The 22,552-nt window shown below is 39.8% G+C and overlaps 1 protein-coding gene across 1 annotated transcript in view; it reads right to left on the reverse strand.

The window, feature by feature from the left end:
• The window catches only part of Mapk1 (mitogen-activated protein kinase 1), a 65,316-nt gene that overhangs the window by 7,012 nt on the left and 35,752 nt on the right, over positions 1 to 22,552 (reverse strand). Inside the window, exons 2-8 of the mRNA XM_038345025.2 lie at positions 22,046 to 22,228; positions 20,360 to 20,549; positions 14,804 to 14,920; positions 12,081 to 12,195; positions 11,697 to 11,828; positions 4,660 to 4,769; positions 1,240 to 1,365 (exon numbers count right to left, since the gene is read on the reverse strand). Coding sequence (XP_038200953.1) covers positions 1,249 to 1,365; positions 4,660 to 4,769; positions 11,697 to 11,828; positions 12,081 to 12,195; positions 14,804 to 14,920; positions 20,360 to 20,549; positions 22,046 to 22,228 — 964 coding nt within the window. The 3' untranslated portion in view covers positions 1,240 to 1,248. The remainder of the gene's footprint in view (positions 1 to 1,239; positions 1,366 to 4,659; positions 4,770 to 11,696; positions 11,829 to 12,080; positions 12,196 to 14,803; positions 14,921 to 20,359; positions 20,550 to 22,045; positions 22,229 to 22,552) is intronic.

Consider the following 22,552-nt stretch of genomic DNA (forward strand, 5'->3'; position numbering starts at 1 on the left):
AATAATCTTTAGTTCTAATTTAAAGGATTATGGAAAAGAATACAAAATGATGGACTATCTTGAAGACAGAAGATGGAGGGACTGCTAGAGACTAGACTGCTACCCTGAACACACAAAGCTTAACAAGAGACCCCTCCTCTCTTTGAAAGCAGTGGAACCACTCATGCTTTCTAGCCAGCACAAGAAGTACTGTGCACTGCATGTTCCAATCCCCAACTGAATCCTTCAAAACATGAAGCCACAGCATCACAGCATGAAATCCATTTCCTTCTGTTTTTTTTTCAATCGAGACTGGGTTTCTCTGTGAAACATTTCTCGCTATCCTGGAACTCACTTTGTAGACCAAAGTTACAGGGATCCACCTGCCTCTGCCTCCCAAGTGCTGGGATTAAAGGTGTGTACCACCACCGCCCGGTTATGGGACTGTTTATTAATTTTTCTCTCTTCCCATGCTGTGCTCCTCTCTCCTTCCTTTCTTTGATGTCTTCTGCAGTCTCCATGATCCTCCCCTCACACACTCACTGTCTTCCTAGTTTGCTTAATTCCTATGTGTAATTCTCCTATCAGTGTTTGTCATGAATGGCTTCCATTTAGTTACAGTGTTTAGTGAATAAAATTCTATCTTTTCAAATCTTTATTTTTAAATGTTTTTTATTATATATTAATTGTACATAATAATGGGTTTCACTGACATTTTCATACATGTTAATGTATTTTGAGCATATTTATTCATTATCTTTTAACCCCCTTTCCCTCTTCCATTAATTTCCTCTTCTCAAGTCTTAGAAGTGTAGCTCAGTGGTATACTTGCTTAGCATGCATGAGGCCTTGGATTCAATCCTTAACACCACAACCAACCAAACAACCAACCAACCACACAGTCCCAAGGCCATGAAAGTTACACAATAGAATTTCTGAACATTTAAAATGTCATATAAAGTAAAATAAGGTTTTTCAGGAGTAAATGCCTCAAAGCTATTCCTTCCCTAGTAATGTTCTCACATGTACCCCCACCCCCACAATACACATCACTGTCATAGTGTCTAAGAGCTGCCACTTTATTTCATGTCCTCATATCTGTGAAAAACGAAGTTTAATTTCTTCATTCCATACCATGAAGCAATCAGAAGGAAAGCTCTATCAATCCAAGGGATTTCCTTTTTCCTTCTAAAGATGTTTTTAACTTGTACCATCTCTCCCTTGCTAGGGGGTTAACTGTATAGTTAAAGTTCTAGATACCTGACCAATTTAAGATCTGTATCCTGGCTGGAATCTAGCAGTCTCTTCAAAAATGAGTTCTTTGAGCTTCTCCTTAGGTAAGTCATCCAATTCCATGTCAAACTTGAATGGTGCTTCAGCAATGGGCTTAAAGACAAAAACAATATTTACTAGTCACAAATTGTCATGGTCAAGGCAGTGATTTACTGATCTACAACATAAGTCTGGCTTAAATTCTGAAATTTATACAATAGGATCAATGCCACACAAATCTGAAAAGTCCTAGGGCTTAGTGTGCAGCTAACTGGTAGCATGTGTGAAGTTCTGCACACAAAAGGAGAGGGGGGTATAACCATGGTTATTTTGAGAATTTCTTGAACTTATCACATCCCCTAGAAGGATTTTCAAATGTTTTAAAGGTACTAAATATCTCAGTAACAAAAGTAGAGGTGGTTTTACATACATAAAAACAGAAAACTAGCAAGAGGACTGTTGAATGTGAGGTCAGCCTGGAAAACTTAGCGAGAACTTGTCTTACAGCAAAAACAGAGTTGGGGATGTAAGCTCAGGGTAGATCACTTGAGACCTGGGTTCAATGCCTAGTACCACAAAACAAAAATGTTACACTAAGACAAATACATTTGAATTATATGAAGATTAGTATTGTGGAGAAATACCCATGTCTGCATATAAGTAAATGCATCCTACTTTACTCACCAATGCATATAAAATAAAACTACAAAATCAGATATAGAAAAATATAAAACTGGGTAGGAAGTATTTTCTTCATCCTAACTTAAATACTTTTTGACATAGTTTTAACTTTGTTTATGTCAAGTCTGGTTTTACATTTATAATTTTCTTGCCCTAGCTTCCTGAAAACTTTGATTATAGGTGCTAGCTGCCCAAGACAGGAACTCAAGTATCCCAAATTGGCCTGAAATTCTCTATGAAGCCTTTCACTTTTGATTTTCACATCTACAGAGCACTGGGATTAGAGCATACATGACCATCATGCTTTTTTATACATTGCTGGGGAATGATACCAGAACTACATGCATGACAGGCGAGAACAAGATCAAGTGAACAATACCCTAGCACCATATTTGATTTCTTGAAAAAACATTTTTCATTGGAGCTTGGAACAGACTCATGGCCAGAACAAAAGAGAATTCAATGGCTGAGGCGAGGTACCTTGAATCCAATTCATACTACCCTTCCCTAAGCTGGGTGTGGTGGTGCATGTCTTTGATCCAGGAGCTGGGAGGCAGGGGCAGGAAGCTGACATTGAGGCTAGCCTGGTCTACAAAGTGAGTTCCAAGACAGTCAAGGGCTATACAGAGAAACCCTGTCTCAAAAACTCAATACCAACCAACCAAATCATCTTGTGTGGGGGATCATGTGTGCCGGAGTATGAGCACGGAGGACTGAAGAGAACTGCAGAAGACATTTTCTCATTCCACCACGTGGGTCTTGGGAATCGAAGAAGCTGTCAGGTTCGACAAGTACATTTAACTGCATTTACCCACTGAACCATCTTGCTGGCCCCATTTTCTTTTCTTTCTTTTTCTTTTTTTTTTTTTTGAGACAGTTACTCTGGAAGACTGGCTGTTTTCAAACGCATAACTCAGTCTGTCTCTGATTCCCAAGTGCTGGGATTTAAGGCATGTGCCACCACCACTTGACCCATATTTTGATTTTAAATGTCTAAAACTAAAATATTACAGGACTAAAAAGATAGACAATGATGTCAGCTATCAATCAATATTTACCTAGACCTCCAGATCTTATGTAGTACTTAATCCTCATACATGGAATCAAATACTGTGTAATATTTTGCCCATGTGAAAAGAATTCCCATCCTCAAGAGAACATCTGTCTCTCAAGGACAGTGAGTGTGCAGGACCACACAAAGCATCCTATGCATGTCATATACTGCCTCAGTTTGTTTGAGGATAACACTAGCACTTTAGGAAATAAATACCCAGTTCAAAGAACTGAGGAGAGCCTGAGCTCTCTGAGTTCCCACTGACTTCTTTGTCATCACACTGTAGGTATGCTGCAAGTGCTTTATGGGTGGTCTTGGATGTGGAAGGGACCACCACTTAAAAAAAAGACATTTTGTGTTGTGGTGTGAATAGGAATGAATGGCCTCCATAGACTCGTGTTTGAATGCTTGGCACTATTATTAGGAGGCATGGCCTTTGTTGGAGGAAGTATGTCACTGTGGAGGTGGGCTTTGAGGTCTCAGATGCTCAAGTATGAGACACAGTTCACTTCAGCTGCCTGCAGATCAAGAAGCAGACAGAATTCTCATCTCCTTCTCTAGCACCATGTCTGTATGCTGCCAAGTCCCACCATGATGGTAATAAACTCTGAAACTGTACACCAGCCCAATTAAATGTTTTCCTTTATATGAGTTGCAGACGTCATGGTGTCTCTTCACAGCAATAAAACCCTAAGACATCTTTATTTCTACATTCTTCCATTTTATCATTTTAAGCCATGTTTGTATTTTGTACCTTAATTTAAACACTCTACTTGCTTTTTCCTACATTAAGAACAGGCTTTGTTTTCTAAGTCCCCAAGTAGAAAAACCTAAAATTTTAATTCACTTTGTATCTTCTTTGGTTATCCTTGAGAGCTTAAACTGGTGCTGGCCAGGGGATCCAGAGAAGCAAGGCACTGGGTGTGCTCTGGAGAAAGCATGGTATAAAGTATGAGAGTCTGTTCTCAGGAGCTATCACATCTACCTCTGGATTCACTGGAATGGCACAATGGGAAGAGTCATGAGGTCACAGTGTGAGTCACTGGCTAACTAACTCTACTTGCTGTTACAACAGAAGGCTGCCTATCTCTTCACCCTCAACCCTCAGGACCAGTACATAATTCATCTATCTCTTTCTGCCACAAGCCATTCCAATTTTAGCTGTGGGAAGCATAGGCTCATGCTTGAATACTTAGTCCTCAGTTGGTGGAACTCTCTGGGAAGGATTAGAAGGTGTGGCCTTGTTGGAGAAGGTATGTCAAGGAAAGGGCTTTGAGGTTTCAGAAGACTTTTGAGTTACTTCCCTTTGCTTTGTGCTTTTGTCTCAATATGTGAGCTCTCACCTACTGCTCCAGTGTTGTGTCTGCCTGCTGCTGTGCTCTGCCAAGATGATCATGGACTCTAACCTCTAAAATTATGAGCCCCAAATGAAATACTTTCATTTGTAAGCTGTCTTGGTCCCACCTTCCTCTTTCCAAGCTCCACAGTGGTGTAGCCGTCCTCCTCTACATGCACTGCTTTACCTGCTGTGCCTGACAGTGCTCAGCCTCAGGGAGAGAAGGTGGGTATGGCATTGTGTTCCTCAGGAAAATCTTGACAAGGGCACGGCTAAAGCTTCTGCTGACTACTAAACAAACATCTCTGATGCATCAGCCAGAAGCATGGGCTCTTACCTCATCACTTGGGTCATAATACTGCTCCAGGTATGGGTGGGCCAGAGCCTGTTCAACTTCAATCCTCTTGTGAGGGTTAAATGTCAACATTTTATCCAGTAAGTCCAGAGCTACAAAGAGAAAGGATTTTACAGTGGTGAGAAGCAGAACTCATTAGCAAATGTTTTCCATCTCCTACTAAGCTGACCCTCAAGATAGTGTGGTATCTGTTAAATCTCTCTTTAAAAAACATGTGTATGAGTGTTTTACATACACGCCGTGCACCATTTGAGGGCAGTGTACACAGAGGTCAGAAGAGTAAGTTGGATTTCCCCCTGGGACTGGAGTTACTGATGACTGTGAGCAGCCATGTGGGTACAGGAAGTTGAACCTGAGTTCTCTGGGAAGAGCAGCTGGTATTCTTAACTACTTAGGCATTTCTCCAGCCTTACTGTAAATCTTTTATGACTATGTGAATCACAGATGCCGATATTCAAATAAGAGGAATGGACAGCCAAAGAAGAAAAGTTAAGAGTAGGGTTCAAACCCAGGTTTGCTTACAAAACTTTGACATTTCCTGTATTACTCAGCTTTGTAGATATCAAAAGGATAGAGCTGGGGATATGGCTGAGTAAAGTGCTTGCTCTATAACCACAGGCCTTGAGTTTGGATCTCCAGAACTTGCAATAAAAAGGCCAGGCTCAAGAGTGGGATTACCAGTGCAAGGAGGCAGAGTCAAATAGACTCCAGAGGCTTGCTGGTCAGTCACTCTAGCTGAATTGGTTAGCTACAGGTCCAGTAAAGTGGAAAGTGGTTCAGTAAGATACCCAACAAAGGCCTCTGGCCTCCACAAACATATATTTAAGCAACATCACCCACACAGCTACGCGTACTGACATCCATATACTATGCTCACATATCCAAATAAGGTAGGAAGCAACTGGAGACACCATATGTTAACCTCCATGCAAACTCACACAGCACGCACACACATGCACACATGGTTAGGACAAAGTGTTTCTCTTAGAGTCATTCCAAAGCCGTTTTTTTTTTTTTTTTGTTATTACTGATATGCATGTGAGTGTGGGGCAAGCATGTAAGCATGGCCAATTTACGTGAAGAAAGTTGGCTCTCCCTTGGCAGCTGCCAACTAGGGGCTTTGAGAGCCCTAAACTGTTTTGCAGCATCTTCCCACACCAGAGATCTGTGGTTACTACTCAGCACAAATCATGGCTGCCTATGTTGTGTGTATCTAAACCTATGTTGTGTGTATTTAACAGGAGCGGAGGGGGCCTGCTTGGAGGGGGCCTGCTTTTCGTCCCAGCCGCCCTGCTAGCTTATACCCAAAATAATCACACAGAAACTATATTCATTTAAACACTGCCTGGCCCATTATCTCTAGCCTCTTATTGGCTAACTCTTACATATTAATTTAACCCATCTCCATTAATGTGTATCGCCACGTGACTGTGGCTTACCAGCAAGATTTTAATCAGCGTCCGTCTCAGGCAGGAGAACCATGGCGTCTGCCACTCTACCCTTCTTCCCAGCATTCAGTTCTGTCTTCTCTGCCTACCTAAGTTCTGCCCTATCAAAAGGCCAAGGCAGTTTCTTTATTCGACCAATAAAAGCAACATATAAACAGAAGGACCTCCTACACCATGTGTATGTTTTCTTCCAGTTTATTTTCCATTAAAGACTGAATACCCCATTGGAAGCTGAGATTATATCTGACTAGGATCACTAATACCTTCTCACAATCCCACATTTTCTAGTACTTTCAAAGGTTATATGTACATAGCCAGCCAATTCCTGTGGGACCAACTAGGAAAGAAACTTCTGACTACAACTGTGATTAAAGGTGTGTGTCATTGCTGCCTGGTTTGTAAGGTTGGCTAGTGTAGCTGTTTTACTTTTCTGATCTTCAGGAAAGCTTTGTTTATTAAAATACAAATACCACTACAGATTTCCATTCTTTTGCCCTGCCCATCCTTATTCTAGCCACATCCTGGGCAAGCCAACTAGCTCTCCAGGTCTGTTTAAATTCGCATCTTGGATCAATACTGACTGCAACTTCAACTTGAACTTCTGGACAGGTCCAGAGAAAACCAACTAATTTTAAAAACTGCCATAGTAACAGTGCTCCTCACACCCTTTGACCTCAGAACCCCTTTATAGCTGTTAAAACTTACTGAAGACATGCTACTTTGAGAACTAACGCAAAAGAATCAAGTTCAAAGACAGCAAGACTGCCTCAAAATCATCACTACAGATCCATTTTTAAAAGTGGCTAATTCAGATCAGTTCCAGTAAGTACATGAATACTCTTCTTCAAGAAAGCTGATGCATTCCAAATATGGCAGAAATGCTCTTAAATAGATGTCTTATTTCTTCACACAGAATAGCACAAAGACTTGTACTGAGTTTAGGAGTTAATAAAGAGAGGACTTTTGCTGTTTTGTCAAAGTTTTCTTCCCTGCACCCAACATTTTTAGTGTGAAGTTATGGTAGTGTAGGAGCCCAGGGTTGGCACTAGTGCCACATAGACTTGCCATCTTAGTGATGGCAGTCATAGTGATCAGTGCCTCAGTGCTGTGAAAGTATATGGTGATGTAAAGGAGTCTGTAATAATACTCTTAATAGTATATGAATGTAGTTCTACTCGCAAGGAACCCTCAGATTCCTTGGGTGAAGGAGACACTGGGGTCTAAGCAACACACTACAAAACCTCAGAATTTCTACCCCATCAAATCCTTCAACAGCCTCCTCCTGATTTAAGAGCCTATTCAACTGATGGACTATGGATCTCCTCCTGCTGATAGTTCCCAGAAGTGATATCCCTGGACTTTTCCCTACTCAGTCAACCTTCCACACTGAGCTCCTATCACGAGTCCTGCCCCTCCAATGGTCCAGTCATTTCTGTCTCCACTTTGTATCAGATGCCTTACTGTTTCAATCACACCCTCCTCCCAGGCGTGGTGTGAGTGCAATATACACATCTACTGTGAATGTCTCCACAGGTATACAACCTTCTCCCCGCTTAAAAGACAAAGTCTTCTGTTCATTTCTGTATGCACCAGGTTAAGTGACCTGCCAGTTTCTGAAGATTCTCTTGTCTCTACCTCCAAATTTCATCATTGGAAAGCTAGGCACTTATTTGTTACATATATGGACCAGTCTCCATTTTTTTTAAAAAAATGTTTTTTCAAAGGCCATGGATTAAGCAACATTCAAAGCAGTCTTTAGTCTGAGGTGATTGAGTTCCAGAATAAATGCAACTCTGTGGCACTAACATCATGCTAGCTCATGATTCCAACTATGACTCACATACACAATATCAGAGTTTAAAAGACTCCCAAATATTTGATGTAAACCACACTGGATTTTTGTTTATTGATTGAGAGACAAGGTTCTTTCTAAAAGTAACCATTGCGGTGTAATCCCTTCCCATGTTACAGTTACTGTCAGACTGCTTTAAATGCTATTTCAGTTTAGACTTATTCTCTGTATCTCCATAACTAATCAGTCTAATGTTTTAAACCTTAAACATACTTAAAACTTTTGTTTGAGCCGGGCAGTGGTGGCGCACGCCTTTAATCCCAGCACTCGGGAGGCAGAGGCAGGCGGATCTCTGTGAGTTCGAGACCAGCCTGGTCTACAAGAGCTAGTTCCAGGACAGGCTCCAAAGCTACAGAGAAACCCTGTCTCGAAAAAAAACCAAAAAAAAAAAAAAAAAAACCTTTTGTTTGAATGTGTGTGTAAGCTCATGTGCAAGGATGCCAAGGTATATGTGAGTGTCAAGAGGACAATGTGCATGAGTTATTTCTCTCCTACAATGTAGTCCAAGAGAACAAATTCAGGCTGTCAGACTTGACAGAAAAGTCATCTTTCTGGCTTTAAATTATTTTAAATGTTATGCGACCAAATTTACTTTTTTTTCATATTTGCTTTCTTAGTTTTTTAAAAACTATTTATTCATTTATGTGTATAGATATTTTGCCTGCAAGTGTATCTGTGTACCAAGTACATACTTGGTGCCCACAGAAGCCAAGTGGTGTCAGATCCCCTGAACTGGAGTTACAATTCCATGTGAGTGCTGGGAATCAAACCTGGGTCCTATGGAAGAATGACAGTGCTCTTAACCACTGAATCATCTATATCCAGCCCTTCTTGGTTTGTGTTAAAAGCTTAGGAAAAGAGTACATAAAGAATTCAGAAAACGGGATACCCCAATATTGTTCTCAACAGTATGATTTAAAAAGCTGTTTTAAGATTTGTTATTTTATGTGTATGAGTGTTTTTCTTGAATGCATGTGTGTGTACCACATGTGTGCCTAGTATTCTCAGAGGTCAAAAGAGGCTTTGGATCCCCTTGAACTGGAGTTGTGGGTGGCTGTGAGCTGCAATGTGTGTGTTGGTAACTGAACCTGGGTCTTCTGCAAAGGCAGCTAATGCTCTAACTGTTGAGCCACCTCTCCAAAGTCACAGCACCATTTAAAATTGCATTTGATCACTGATTCTCTAGGAATTCATTTTCATGTATGAGTAATAATTTAAACCAAATGTATTCCAAATCAAGTTCCAACTACCTTGTAGCATCTGCTGTAATAATTGTTTCTTCCCTCGCACCTTGAAGAAAATTCTAAACTATGACTCCTTTGAAGAAGAAACTTGCAGCATTACTGGCTCAAAAGATTCAGCATTAAAAACTTTCAACAACCAAGTAAAAAAATTCTCAATTCATCCCCCACCCCAGGGTTTTTCTGTGTAGACCTGGCTGTCCTAGAACTCACTCTGTACACCAGGCTGTTGAGAGATCCGCCTGCCTCTGCCTCCTGAGTACTGGGATTAAAGGCATGAGCCACCACCACCCGATGTTCAATTTCATTCTTAATTAAAACTAAACAAATTAAATACACATCCACTCTCAGTGTTGGCAGAATGAAAAGATGAGTACCTAGAATTGTTGAAAAAAAGATCCAAGACAAAACTGCCCAACTTCCCTCCACAGAGACTCAACCCACCATATGTTCTGCTCTATTTCCCACAGCCTTAACCAGAAAATAAGTTCAACTCTCAATGTCTGCCATTTTGATAAGCTGGGTTTTTTTTTTGTTTGTTTTTTTAAAGGGTAGGGAAAGGAGAGTATTCTCTGATTGTTCAGTGTTCATATATTGTAAAGATGAGTACTTTCCCTTATATTAAATAACACCTTTTTCTATGAATTATTATTATACTTAAGACCTCTACTATTTCAGCTTGAAAACGGAAATCTCAGGTTCAAGACTTATCCTCCTGCTTGATTGGAAGATGTTCTGGTATTATAGCTGCATACTACACCATTCGTTTCATTTTCTGTTTTGTTCCTTTTAAAATTGCTGTTGCTGCTTTATTTTTGGAGATAGGGTTTCCCTGTGTAGCCCTAGCTGTCCTGGAACTCACTTTGGAGACCGGTACCAAACTCATATAGATCTGCCTGCCTCTGCCTCCTGAGTGCTAAGATTAAAGTATGAGCCACCATCACCTAGCTAATTTCCTGGGTTTTAATGGCATCAATTCTTGTATGACTTTAAGTTAAGGAAAATAAGCTGAAAGATTCAAGCAATCTGATAGAAACCAAAAGCATGCAGAGAAAGAGTAAGGGAACAAAGGGTGAGTCTGGGAACAGGTCAACTTATATCTTAATCACCAAGTTTTCTAATGTACGAGTCTATCTAAGAGAGCAACTCTGAAAATCCAATCTAAATGTAATGTGTTAGGGTTAGCAACTGGCCAAGCCTGACCACCTAAATTTAATCCTGGAACCCATATGGTGGAAGAAGAGTATCAATTCTTGCAGGTTATCTGTCTTCAACACATAAAAAATAATGTTTTTAAAAAAGGTAATGTGTCATATGGGTTAAGTTCTAATTTTCAAAATTAACAGTATGTTTCTACATATATGATTTTGTTATACCCACAGCAAAACACCAAAAGCTATTTGGAACTAGGTCAGGTATGAATGTAACCCCAGAAACCAAGAGTTGAGGAAAAGAGGGTAACTTTTGAGTTCAAAGTCAGCCTGGGCTATACAGAAAGATCCTGTCATAAGCATGCTCTCCCCACAAAGTTATTTTGAGATTCTCATTATTCATTATCTACAGTAACAAACTGTACTATATGTACCAGAGATGAAAACAGAGAGTTTCTCCTATAACCAAAGTAAATTATAAGCAAATATTTCTAAACCTTAACTTGGGCCCATCCATGCTGCTAGGCTTGGAAGACAGCATAGTAGGTAGAATGTTTGAGGACCAGCTGTGAGCTGCCTTCTCCTTGGCCTGTTCAGATCCTCTTTTCTATACTGTTCACTTATATCAACCAATTGTGTGTGTGTTTGTGTGTGTGATAGAAAGAGAAAAGAGAGAGAAAGAGCACTCTAGTAGTTAGTTCTAATAATGTCAATACCACTTGGTGAAGAGACTGATATAAAAAACTAATAGGTTCTTTACAAGAGTGGTCCACAATCTTACCCAAGGAAACATCTTTCCAGTCTACCACTTTCTAAATAAAGAATTCTAAATAGTTACAAGTTAATTTGCTGAGATTTCAGGTTGGAACCTAATAAGCAAACCTAAAGCTAAGCTTAAGAAAAAAATTATCACAACAATGAGGACACTAAGAGAGACTTACATAGATCTAATCTACATGGGAAGTAGAAAAAGACAAGATCTCCTTAAGTAAATGTGCAGCATGGGGACCTTGGGGGGGGATGACTAAGGGGAAAGGAGAAAGGGAGGGAGGGGAACAGAAAAAAATGTAAAGCTCAATAAAAATCAATTTAAAAAAGGGATTAAAAAAATAAATAAAAGAACTTCCTGAGATAGCACAATGTCTTATTTCAAGCTCTAAATGGGATCAAATCAAAGACCCAGACTTAAACCCACACACCTACGGACAATCAGAATTATACACTGAAAAAACAAAATATCTTCAACAAATGGTGCTGACCAAACTAGATATCTGCATATAGGAGAATGTAAACAGAAAAAAAAAATTATCGATAAAGTAAGATTTACCTTTGGAGTCAGCATTTGGGAACAGCCTGTTCCACGGCACCTTATTTTTGTGCGGGAGAGAAAGCAAGTAGTTTCTAGCTTTTAAATTTATAATACAATTCAGATCTTCTTGTGATGGAGATCCAAGAATACCTATCAGACAGAATATTAGCTGTTAATTGTCAATGTAAGAACAAATTACTACATACACCAGCTACAGCACAGAAGGGACTCTGCACTTAATGTCTTCTTACCATGCCCAGTAATCACCCCACATTACAAGTTTTCACAAAAAGATCTTTAATATTTTTAAATTAGAGAAGATTAAAACAAATCATCACCATCAACAACAACAAAAACCCAACATCTATAGTGAGTCTCATGTAACCATGCTCAAGAACTTACCCAAGATGTGATTCAGCTGGTCAAGGTAATGCTTTCCTGGGAAGATAGGCCTATTGGAGAGCATCTCTGCCAGGATGCAACCCACAGACCAAATATCAATGGACTTGGTATAACCCTATAACAGAAAAGGAGAGTAATAGAATGTGGTGTCCCAAAGAATACAATGAGATCTTCTTATCTGATAATCATGTGGTAGACCAGTCTGAACATCTTTGAGACTCCCATTTCAAAACACACAGATACAGAACAAAACACAGTAATTTGGCTTTCAGAAATGCTGCTGGAGGGTGGTGGTGCACGCCTTTGATCCCAGCACCTGGGAGGCAGAGGCAGGAGGATCTCTGTGAGTTCAAGGCCGGCCTGGTCTACAGAGTGAGTTCCAGGACAGTCAGGACTATACAGAGAAACACTTAAAAAGTAAAAGCAAGGGCTGGAGAGATGGCTCAGAGGTTAAGAGCATTGCCTGCTCTTTCGAAGGTCCTGAGTTCAATTTCCAGCAACCACATGGTGGCTCACAAACATCTGTAATGAGGTCTGGTGCCCTCTTCTGGACTGAAGGCATACATGCAGACAGACTATTGTATACATAAAAAAAAAAAAGTAAAAGCAAAAAACACCTCTAATCCCACTCCAAAGAAATCGGGGTATGAGGTGGAGTAGTAACACTCACTTTATGTCATTTAACTCATCTTTATGAAGTTACAAATAAACTTATAGGGACACTGTTATATTTTTAGAATAATTTTATCCATTTTATAAAGAATAAAAATATTAATATCAATCAGGCTGAGAAAAGCCCCACCTCTTTCTCAATTTCAAACAAGCGAATTTTATAGAAAATGCTAGGTACAGAAATAAATGGAAAGAGAAATATATACAATAAAGAGGGAAAAGGAAGGAGTCAACCAGTAAAACTGAAGAGTGAGTTGATTTGGGAAACCAGAGAACCAGGGACTTGATTCCTGAAGTAACAATACAACAGGTAGAATTCTAACTAATTCTTTCTGAAACTCTTGTAATTTAAAATAACCACTGCTCTGGGCCAAAGCTAAATAAAGGGAACAATGAAAACCCTAAGCAATAACACATACAAATTAAGAGGAATCTGGGTTCTTGAGAGAAATGGCTGTTCCAGGTCTGGGGCAGGGAGTGTATATAAGACAGTCTAGTCTGGTGCAGCTGATGCCAGAGAACAGCAGGAAACTGTCCAAGGGTGCTGGGGAGAGGTCTACATCCCAGACAGCATAGATTATAACTCAAGAGAATAAATAATAAAGAACATCAAGACACAAAAGGGAAGACAGTTATGTTACCACCAAAGGAGAATAAGAAAAGCATGAGAGTTTGATGAAAAGAAAATCTCACAACTCTTTCCTCCAATTACTATTAACTGCAGTGTTCTAGAAATGACCCAGAAACTGCTCATGAGTATTACCTGTCATCAGTACAAACAGCTTTGCCTTCTAATATACTGAAGTTAGCATCGTTTCTATGCATACACATTAAACGCATGACACAGAAGTCAAATCCTGAGATGGTGCCACACGCTTCACCAATAGCACGGGTTAGGGCAGGTATTTGCTGTGCTAAGATGCCGTGACTGGTTCACAGCCACAATGGGTAGCTCATACCAAGGCCTATAATTCAGCCTAAGGATCCAATGACTTCTGGCATCTTTGGGCACTACAGATATGTACTCATAGACGCATAACAACAAAACCAAAAAGCCTACCAGAAAAAAACTAACCCAAATGGAAGGAATCTCAACACCCTAAACAGCCCTCAAGTTTGCATACTGGCTTATAATTCTAACAAAAAATGCATACATACTTCATTTTTTTCCCAGTCATGTTATTTGTGATAAGGTCTTAATAGCCCAGGATGGCCTTAAACTTATGGCAATTCTACCTTTGCTCCTGAGAGCTGGGATTATGTCTGCCCGCTTCTCCCTGCTCCACCCTCCCCATTCCTCCCTTTCCTGTCTTTTTGAGAGATCTCTATGTAGCCTAGGCTATCCTAAAACTTGCTATGCTGAACCATAGAAATCTGCCTACTCTGCCTCCTAAATGCCAGAAACAAAGGTATGTGCTACCACGGTCCAGATTGCTGGGTTTATTTCTCGAGACAGGGTTTCTCTGTGTAGCCCTGGCTATCTTGGAACACGCTCTGGAGACCAGATTGAATTTGAGACCTTGAACTCAGAGGTTTGCCTGCTTCTGCCTCCTGAGTGTTGTGATTAAAGGTGTGCCATTATTGCCTGACTTCCAAGATCAAGGTTTTGTTAGCAGAGTTTGGATGACCTGGATCTACTCTTCACAACTCAGTGAAGAGGAGGAAGGGCTTCATTCTGAAACACAACTATCTACCCTGTGATTTCAAGAGTCCACAGTGGTTCCTATTCTTTCCACACCCAATAATTTTGCTGAAGAGAAATTCTTCATTATCAGGCAAACTGAAGTTTGTAGAACAAACAGCTCTGGAACATACAGAAACATGAATTACTAGAAACATAAAAGTAGGTGTGGAAGCAGCTATAGGTAACGCCTCAGTACTGCAGATAAGGGAGGGCACAGACATTTATGTTTACCATGAATCAAGATGTTGTAAACCTAAGACCCAAAAGTTAATTCTGAGAAAGACTAAGACAGCATTCTGGCTGTGGCCAGATATACCAGACTGAAGGATGAAGACAAGGTTTATAGCTACTGTTTATTTTTTCTTACCTTGGAATTCAACATAATTTCTGGAGCTCTGTACCAACGTGTGGCTACATACTCTGTCAAGAACCCCGTGTGATCATGATCTGGATCTGCAACACGGGCAAGGCCAAAGTCACAGATCTAAGGGAGAAAAAAGTGGGATACCTTTTTAGAGATACCAAAGAGCCAATATCAAAACACTACGAAAATAAAAAGACAAGAACAGTAACATGAATAACAAGTGTATGCTACCAATACTACGTTAGATACCTTTCTGGAAACTACAAACTCATTATTCTGAAGTGATGACAAGATACATGCTAGAGGTGAGGAAACAGGCTAAATGATAATTTAATAGGACATAATCTGACAGCCATGTTTGGATTTCATAACCATCAGCTAGTGTGAGTGCACAGCACTCTCACTTAGGTGATCTGAGAAAAGCCACCTTAGGGGGACTGGAGAAATGTGCTTTTCGACAGTGAAAAAACCATAGATTACTCTTGCAGAGGACCCAACTGGTCATCAATATCCACAATAAGTGTCTCACAATTGCCTATAAATTACAAGGGATCTGATCTGAGACTTTCTTCTGGCCTCCTTGGGTATCCGCATATTACAATGTATAGACATAAAATCACCAAACCCACCTAGAGTCCCTTTCCTCTCCATGCCACTGTAGCTTACAGAATCACAGAATTACAGAATGATTTGCTTTCTTAAGCTGTCCGCCCTGTCCTATTTCTCAAACTCCTCTATTTCTGACCTAAAAAATTTTTTTTGTTTCATTTCCAAAAATTCTCATTTCCTTACTTTTTACATAGTCAATCCTGACAGTTTTATAGCTTTCATGTACTTAAGAGAAATCATTTGTTCTGATGTTCATTTATATACTGTATGCGTGTGTCATAGGTGGTGGTCAGAGGATGACTTTCACCAGTTGATTCACTCCTATCATGTGAGTCCAGATAGTAAACACAGGTCATCTGGCTTTACCACTGGGCTATCCTGTTGTTCACCACTGCTCTGTACAGCACCCAGCTTCTCACATGCTGACTCCAAGCAGCACCTCCCAAGGCTCTCATCATCTAGCTGTCTTAACACTGTGATGCTACTTAGGTGGGCTTCCTTACAGACCCCAGAGCATATAAAATGCAAGCATACTCTACTTAGGTCAATATAAATAAAAAGATCTGGTCCCCAGGAAACCAATGCAAGAAAGAGACAAGTTAACAGTATAAGACTATTTGGAAAACAGATTAATATGGAGGCTTCATTGTATTAAGTCAGCTAAAAAACAAGGGCTGGCACTTAAGTTCAACAGTAAAAGACTGGTTAATGCTAACAAATACCTTGTAAAACCCCCACAAGAAAAGGTGAATGTTCTGTGGCCCAAGGCATTTTAAAATTCTTCGTTTTCAAAACTGGTACTTTTAAATAAAAATAATTTGACCAAAATTTTACCAGAGAATTTTGAGACCCATGAAAACGAGTTTAACGAGAGAGAGAGAGAGAGAGAGAGAGAGAGAGAGAGAGAGAGAGAGAGAGAGAGAGAGAACAAGAACGAAAAAATCCAAGGGCTTGAACTTTGGCTATACAAGTATGATAACAAAGGAAGAGTAAGTCTAAAAGATACAGGACATAGCTATTTGGACCTCCATCTCTCTTTAGACAGCCCAGAGAGTGTATCAATAATTGAGAAAGACAAGCAAAGAGCCCCTACCCACTGCACAAATATCTTCCTCCTGACCACTGTGTAGGCCTTTGTTCTCAAAGAGCCTCTTGTTTCCAAGAAGTAGCACATTTATTTTGCAGAATGTTATCAAAAGAAGTAGACCACTTGCTAAGTCTCCTGCAGGCTATTTCCCATGTGGGTTCTCATGAAGGGCAGAGAGTGAGGAACTCCTGTGGGAATTGGGAATTCCACAGGGAATTGCCCACTCCAGTCTCTCTACTTGGCACACAAAACCTCCTGTGCCTGAGTCTCCTTTAAAAGACAACTTGCTTGTCAATGAGGTTATAACCCTGATAATGACTGGTCCCTACACAGGCTATCAAAGCACTCTACCAATGAGTTACATTTCTAATCCAGCTGTTATTTTTACTATTATGTGTCTGTATGAAGATGTCTGTGCTATGGTGTGTATATAGAGGTCAGAAGGTAACTTTTAGGAGTTGATTATCTCCTTTCACTGTTCAATACAGGGATCAAATTTAGGCTGTCAGGCTTGGGCAGTGCTTTTATTCACCTGAGCCATTTCACCAGCCCCCAGCTATCACTTTTGAGGAAGAATACAATTAAGTTCCAAATTCTGTCTGATTGATCTTGAGGTTTTCATTGTTTCCATTCTATGTGTTTCCTTAAGAGTCTTTTCTACCTCTAGGTGTAGCAGAACATCAGTTCTAGCACTCAGGAGGCTCTGTGAGTTCAAATCAGCCCTATTTACATAGTGAGTTCCTAGACAGTTAGAGCAATACAATGAGATCCAGTCTCAAAAAAAAAGTCCTATCAACCAATTCCTAAAGAGTTAGTAGCATGAAGGGTTTCCAGCATGAGGCACTGTAGTAAGTAGTTAAGACTCAAACAAAAAAAACCCAATGAATAAATGATTTTTTCCATGTCTTAGCCACTACTACTTCCTATTGTAGATTACTACCAATCCATTCATTTCTGAGTGATTTAAACTTTTCAACATGTGTGACTCATAGTTTCTTTTGCAGAGCTAATGCTTCATTTTATGATTCACCTTCAAGCAAAGCTCACCATTCAGTCCAGCCACAAACACCCCCTTGTCTTCCTTCCCTCTTTTCTTTCAGGACAGGGTTTCTCTGTGTAGCTAGAACTCACTCGGTACATCAGGCTGGCCTCGAACTCATGGAGATCTGCCTGCCTCTGCCTCTGGAGTGCCGTGATTAAAGGTGTGCAACACCATGCCTGACCACAAAGTTTTCTTAGTATCACACTACTGAAGACAAACCAAATCAGCAAAGTAAAAAAATAACAACAACAAAATCTAAACAAATCTATCACAGCTACAGATAAAGCCCTAGTAATACTCAGAATAACTCTATAAAAGAAGCCAGACAACCAGTGCAGCCCAAGAAGCATAAAAGGCATTTCCATCTGACCACCTTTTGAACTATGTAAATGTTTATAAAAACGTGTTTCATTTTGTATTTTTCTTTACAGGTGTAATTGCAATCAAACAGGCTATGGTAATGCTTACTGATAACTCTGAGTTCTATTTTACAAACAATGACCACACCTCCCATTCTTTGCCCTACAGAAAATATGCCAACAGAAGCTGTAAATAGTGTTTAAACCCTTTATGTGTTTCCGTGGACCTGGGAAACAATCATCATGAAGTTCCACAATGCGGTACTACTTGACTCTCCTCTCCACTAGTGTTAGCTCACATGTCATATAAATATACTACCGGGTACCATAGCCTATTCTGCATGCATATGCTTGTTGTAGCAAATAAGAATCTCAGTGGAAAAACTACACTCATTTTAGGAATGAAATGCTCTCTGTATGAATGATATACTCCAGATACACACCTTAAAAATATGCGTGAAGCTAGCTAGCTATGGTGGAACATGCCAATAATAAAAAGCTGAAGAGAATGAGGCAGGATAATGGAGAGTTTGGGATCGGGCCCAACTATACCTTGCTGGGTGTGGCGGTATAAATCTATTATTCTTAGCCTGAGCCACACAGTAAGACCATGTCTCAAAGTAACAATAAAAAGCAAACTTTAGATAGGTTGTCCATATCTCATTTTCAGCCAATCTTTCTTGCTTATTAGTGACTGCCCAATACCCAGTGCTGCCCCAAACAGAAAAGGATGTAGTACTTTTCTTAACTCATCCATTGCCTTTGACTTTTATTCCTCTGGTCTTCCTGCTTATGACATTCTATGTCCAACAGATCCCCTCAATAATAAAAGCCGGTTCTTGGAGGGCTAACATGGACATTATCATCTTCCTTTGTATATGAACATTATTTTCTATGGCCAGATGCAGCGCATGTTATTAATTATATACTGTCCGCTGGGTTTCCATCTCTCAGTTTTCCACTTTCAAGGGCAGACATTCAGCCTCTTGGCTTGGCATATCTAACAAAGCTTTACATAAGACTGTTCATTTAACTGGAAACTCAAGAAATTATTATTCCTACACATCTACATATATTTTTAAAGTTTCTTTACTGGAATATTCTACACATAGTTAAAGTATACTACACTATAGTTTTTAATATTACAGCTACAGAGTTATGTAACCTTAAACAATTTAACAACATAAAAAAACTTTAATGAATTAGTACTGTCTCCCCTAATGCTCTCAACTATAAACTCTATATAGATCTACCACATTTTATCCACAATTACCTGGACATTTGGATTGTTTACATTTCTCAGTGACAATGATTACACTACCATGAATACCTATGCACAAGTTTTTTTGTGGACACATTATTTTCATTTTACTAAGGTACATACTTAAAATTTTTTTTTTGTGACGTGAGATGCCCTCCTGTATGCTGTAAATATGTTGCTTTTACTGACTGATGAATAAGGCTGCTTTGGCCTATGGCAAGGCAGAATATAGCTATGTGGGAAAGCCAAACTGAATACAGGGGGTAAAAAGGCTGAGTAGAGGGAGACACCAGCAGCTGCTGGAGAAACAAGATGTGAAGTAATAAGTCACAAGTCTCATGATAAAATATAAACTAATAGATGGGTTAATTTAAGTTGTAAGAGCTAGATAATAATAAGCCTGAGCAAAAAGGCCAAACAGTATGTAATGAATATTACGCCAATGAGTGCTTATTTTAAAAGCAGCTGTGGGACCAGGCGGAACGAGAAATCTCCAGTTACATCTTTGTCAATGTTCGCTATCTTATCTTTCTTCTTTCCTTGCCAGCCTGGAACATGCCATATACACCAGGCTGACCTTAAACTTCCAAAGATCTGTTAGCCTCTGACTCCTAGTGCTGGGATTTGACGCATATGTGACCATTCCTGACATTACTGAACACTTAAGATTATATTCATCTCAGCGAGAAGCTGTATAATACCATGGATCTTGCTTCATTTTCTTGATACAAAGGATTAAAAAACAAAAAAATGCACATGACACTGTATATATAAAATATCTAAGCCCACCCCCCCCCCCCACATAAGAGCTACTAACTTGCTACAGTGGCTACTATCTCTGGAAAGGAAGAGTGGGTTAAAGAAGGAACAAGACTGATACTGTGTACTTGTGTTTTTGTTATACAATACTGTGTTTCTGGTAGTTTGAATATAAATAACAATACCTCAAACACAAGTTGTTTTAAAAAGTATTCATCTTTTTTTTTTTTTTTTTTTTTTTTTTTTTTTTGTTGTTGTTTTTTCGAGACAGGGTTTCTCTGCAGCTTTAGAGCCTGTCCTGGAACTAGCTCTTGTAGACCAGGCTGGTCTCGAACTCACAGAGATCCGCCTGCCTCTGCCTCCCGAGTGCTGGGATTAAAGGCGTGCACCACCACCGCCTGGCTAGTATTCATCATTCTTAAGAGTAAATGACTTAGCTGACCTTGAGATCACAAGTGGTGTTCAACAGGAGGTTGGAAGGCTTGAGGTCACGATGCAGAACGTTAGCTGAATGGATATATTTCAATCCTCTCAGGATCTGATAAAGAAAATAGCAGATATGGTCATTGCTGAGGTGTTGTGTCTTCAAGAGCTTGTAGAGATCTGTCTCCATGAGGTCCTGTACTATATATCTGTTTGACAGGTTAAGGTAAAACATCCAACAGTTGATCATACTTAGCAAAGCACCAAAATAAATTCAACTTCTCTTAAAACTTTTCCCATACAGCTTCCGATATAGCAAGGTCATCAACGAAAAGGAGAAACTGAAGAGAACATGGGTACACTCTCATGGAAGAAAATATACATCACCTCTGCCCTATGTGGGCCTAAACTGAGACTTGAAACAGAATATTGGCCAATCTTGAAGTCTCAACTTCCCTGCTTTCCAAAATTGTCCACTATCAGCCAATTGCCTCCAAAGCTTAAAGAGTGTGGCAGTCAACAAACATCAACATTCATCTCTTCGGCCCAGAAGCAATGTGTAATGACACTTGTTTTCTTTACTTCCTGCACCAATATCTTCACAAACCTAGAAATGACACTGCCTCTGAGTCCAAGTCCAATCTCTGCCTTTCTTCCATATTGACTACTGTTAAATTCTGATACATATATAAGACTAAGGGAAGCAGTGTGAAAAAGGGGTTGATGCTGGATTTTTCTCTTCTTCCTTTCCTGCCAGCTATTACTTAAGCACCCAAAATTTCAGCTAACACATATCATTTCTTGTAAAAATTATACTATGATGTGCAGTGGTGCCACCCAGCTCTTGGTGGAGAAAGAGGCAGACGAATCTCTAAGTTCAAGGCCAGCCTGGTCTACGGAGCTCCAAGACAGAAGAGGCTACACAGAGAAACAGTCTTGAAAAACCCAAAACCCAAACCAAACCAAACTTGTCATCTACAAGAGGCTCTATGACAAAAGGTAAACCAAGACTAACAGGTGGTGGCAGCAGGAGCCATTTCACTTAAAATACCACACTACCTACTAACAGAGCTGTTTAAAAGTGGAAAAATCTGCCTGGAGACATGGAGCTGCCAGTCCCTAGTGGTGCAGACTACAAGGGGATCTTCTAGAGCAGTCTTGACCTCCAATGCAATATAATGCACGTAATGTAATGCAATTCCATGTGTCAGAGCTGATCGGGGCATAAAAGACCAGGAGGCCCAGTTTACCCATTTTAAAGACAGGAAGTTGAGGCTGAAAGAGGAGCAGACTAGGACTGTCTGGAAGGCACTGATCCAGCAGGTGTACCCACTTCCTCATGTGAATGCTTGTTTGTTTCCCTTTTCACTATTATAACAAGCACAACAGAGCTGGAAAGACAATAACTAAGATTTTCCAAAACTAAAACTAAAGAAAATTGTTATAGACTGACACAGAAAACACTGGACTTACCTAAAACATAACTAAAATTAGTTACCAAAAACTAATAAAATGGAGAAAAGAGTAAAATGCTTTAAACATTAAAGTATATGCAAACAGATTACAATCTCCTCTTAGCATGCTATATGTGTACGGGCAGAGTGATTGAAAGAATGTTTTTAATGTACTCTTCCTTGATTCCCAGTTATTTAGTCCACAAAGTGATCAGGCAGCAGCAGCGGTGGCTAATGTTAGAAAAGGATACACATCTTTCATTTGCTCAATGGTTGGTGCCCGGATGATGTCATTGATGCCAATGATATTCTCATGTCTGAAGCGCAGTAAGATTTTTATCTCTCTTAGGGTTCTCTGGCAGTACGTCTGGTGCTCAAAAGGACTGATTTTCTTGATAGCAACTCGAACTTTGTTGAGATTATCATAGGCAGAGCTAAAAATAAAAATTTAAAAAGGTGCTATGAGTGAGAAGACAGTATTAAAAACAGCTCACAGAATTTTTTGGCGGAAGGAATACAAACTTGTATTAAAGTTTTAACATCTGTACTGATACTTAAGAGAAAGACGGCAAAGCAGGCAGCAGATGCTGACTGACACCTAAGAGCTTCGGGGCCCTGCTCACAAGATGAATGCTCATTTCCATAAACCCAAGATAGGTTTACAGGACACAAAACAAAACCCACAAAAACAAACCAACAACAACAAAAATCACCACATTTTCCCATTGTCTTAAATAGCAGATACATTTTTTGTTAGA

Source organism: Arvicola amphibius, chromosome 10 (genome assembly GCF_903992535.2).
Source record: "Arvicola amphibius chromosome 10, mArvAmp1.2, whole genome shotgun sequence".
NCBI lineage: Eukaryota > Metazoa > Chordata > Mammalia > Rodentia > Cricetidae > Arvicola > Arvicola amphibius.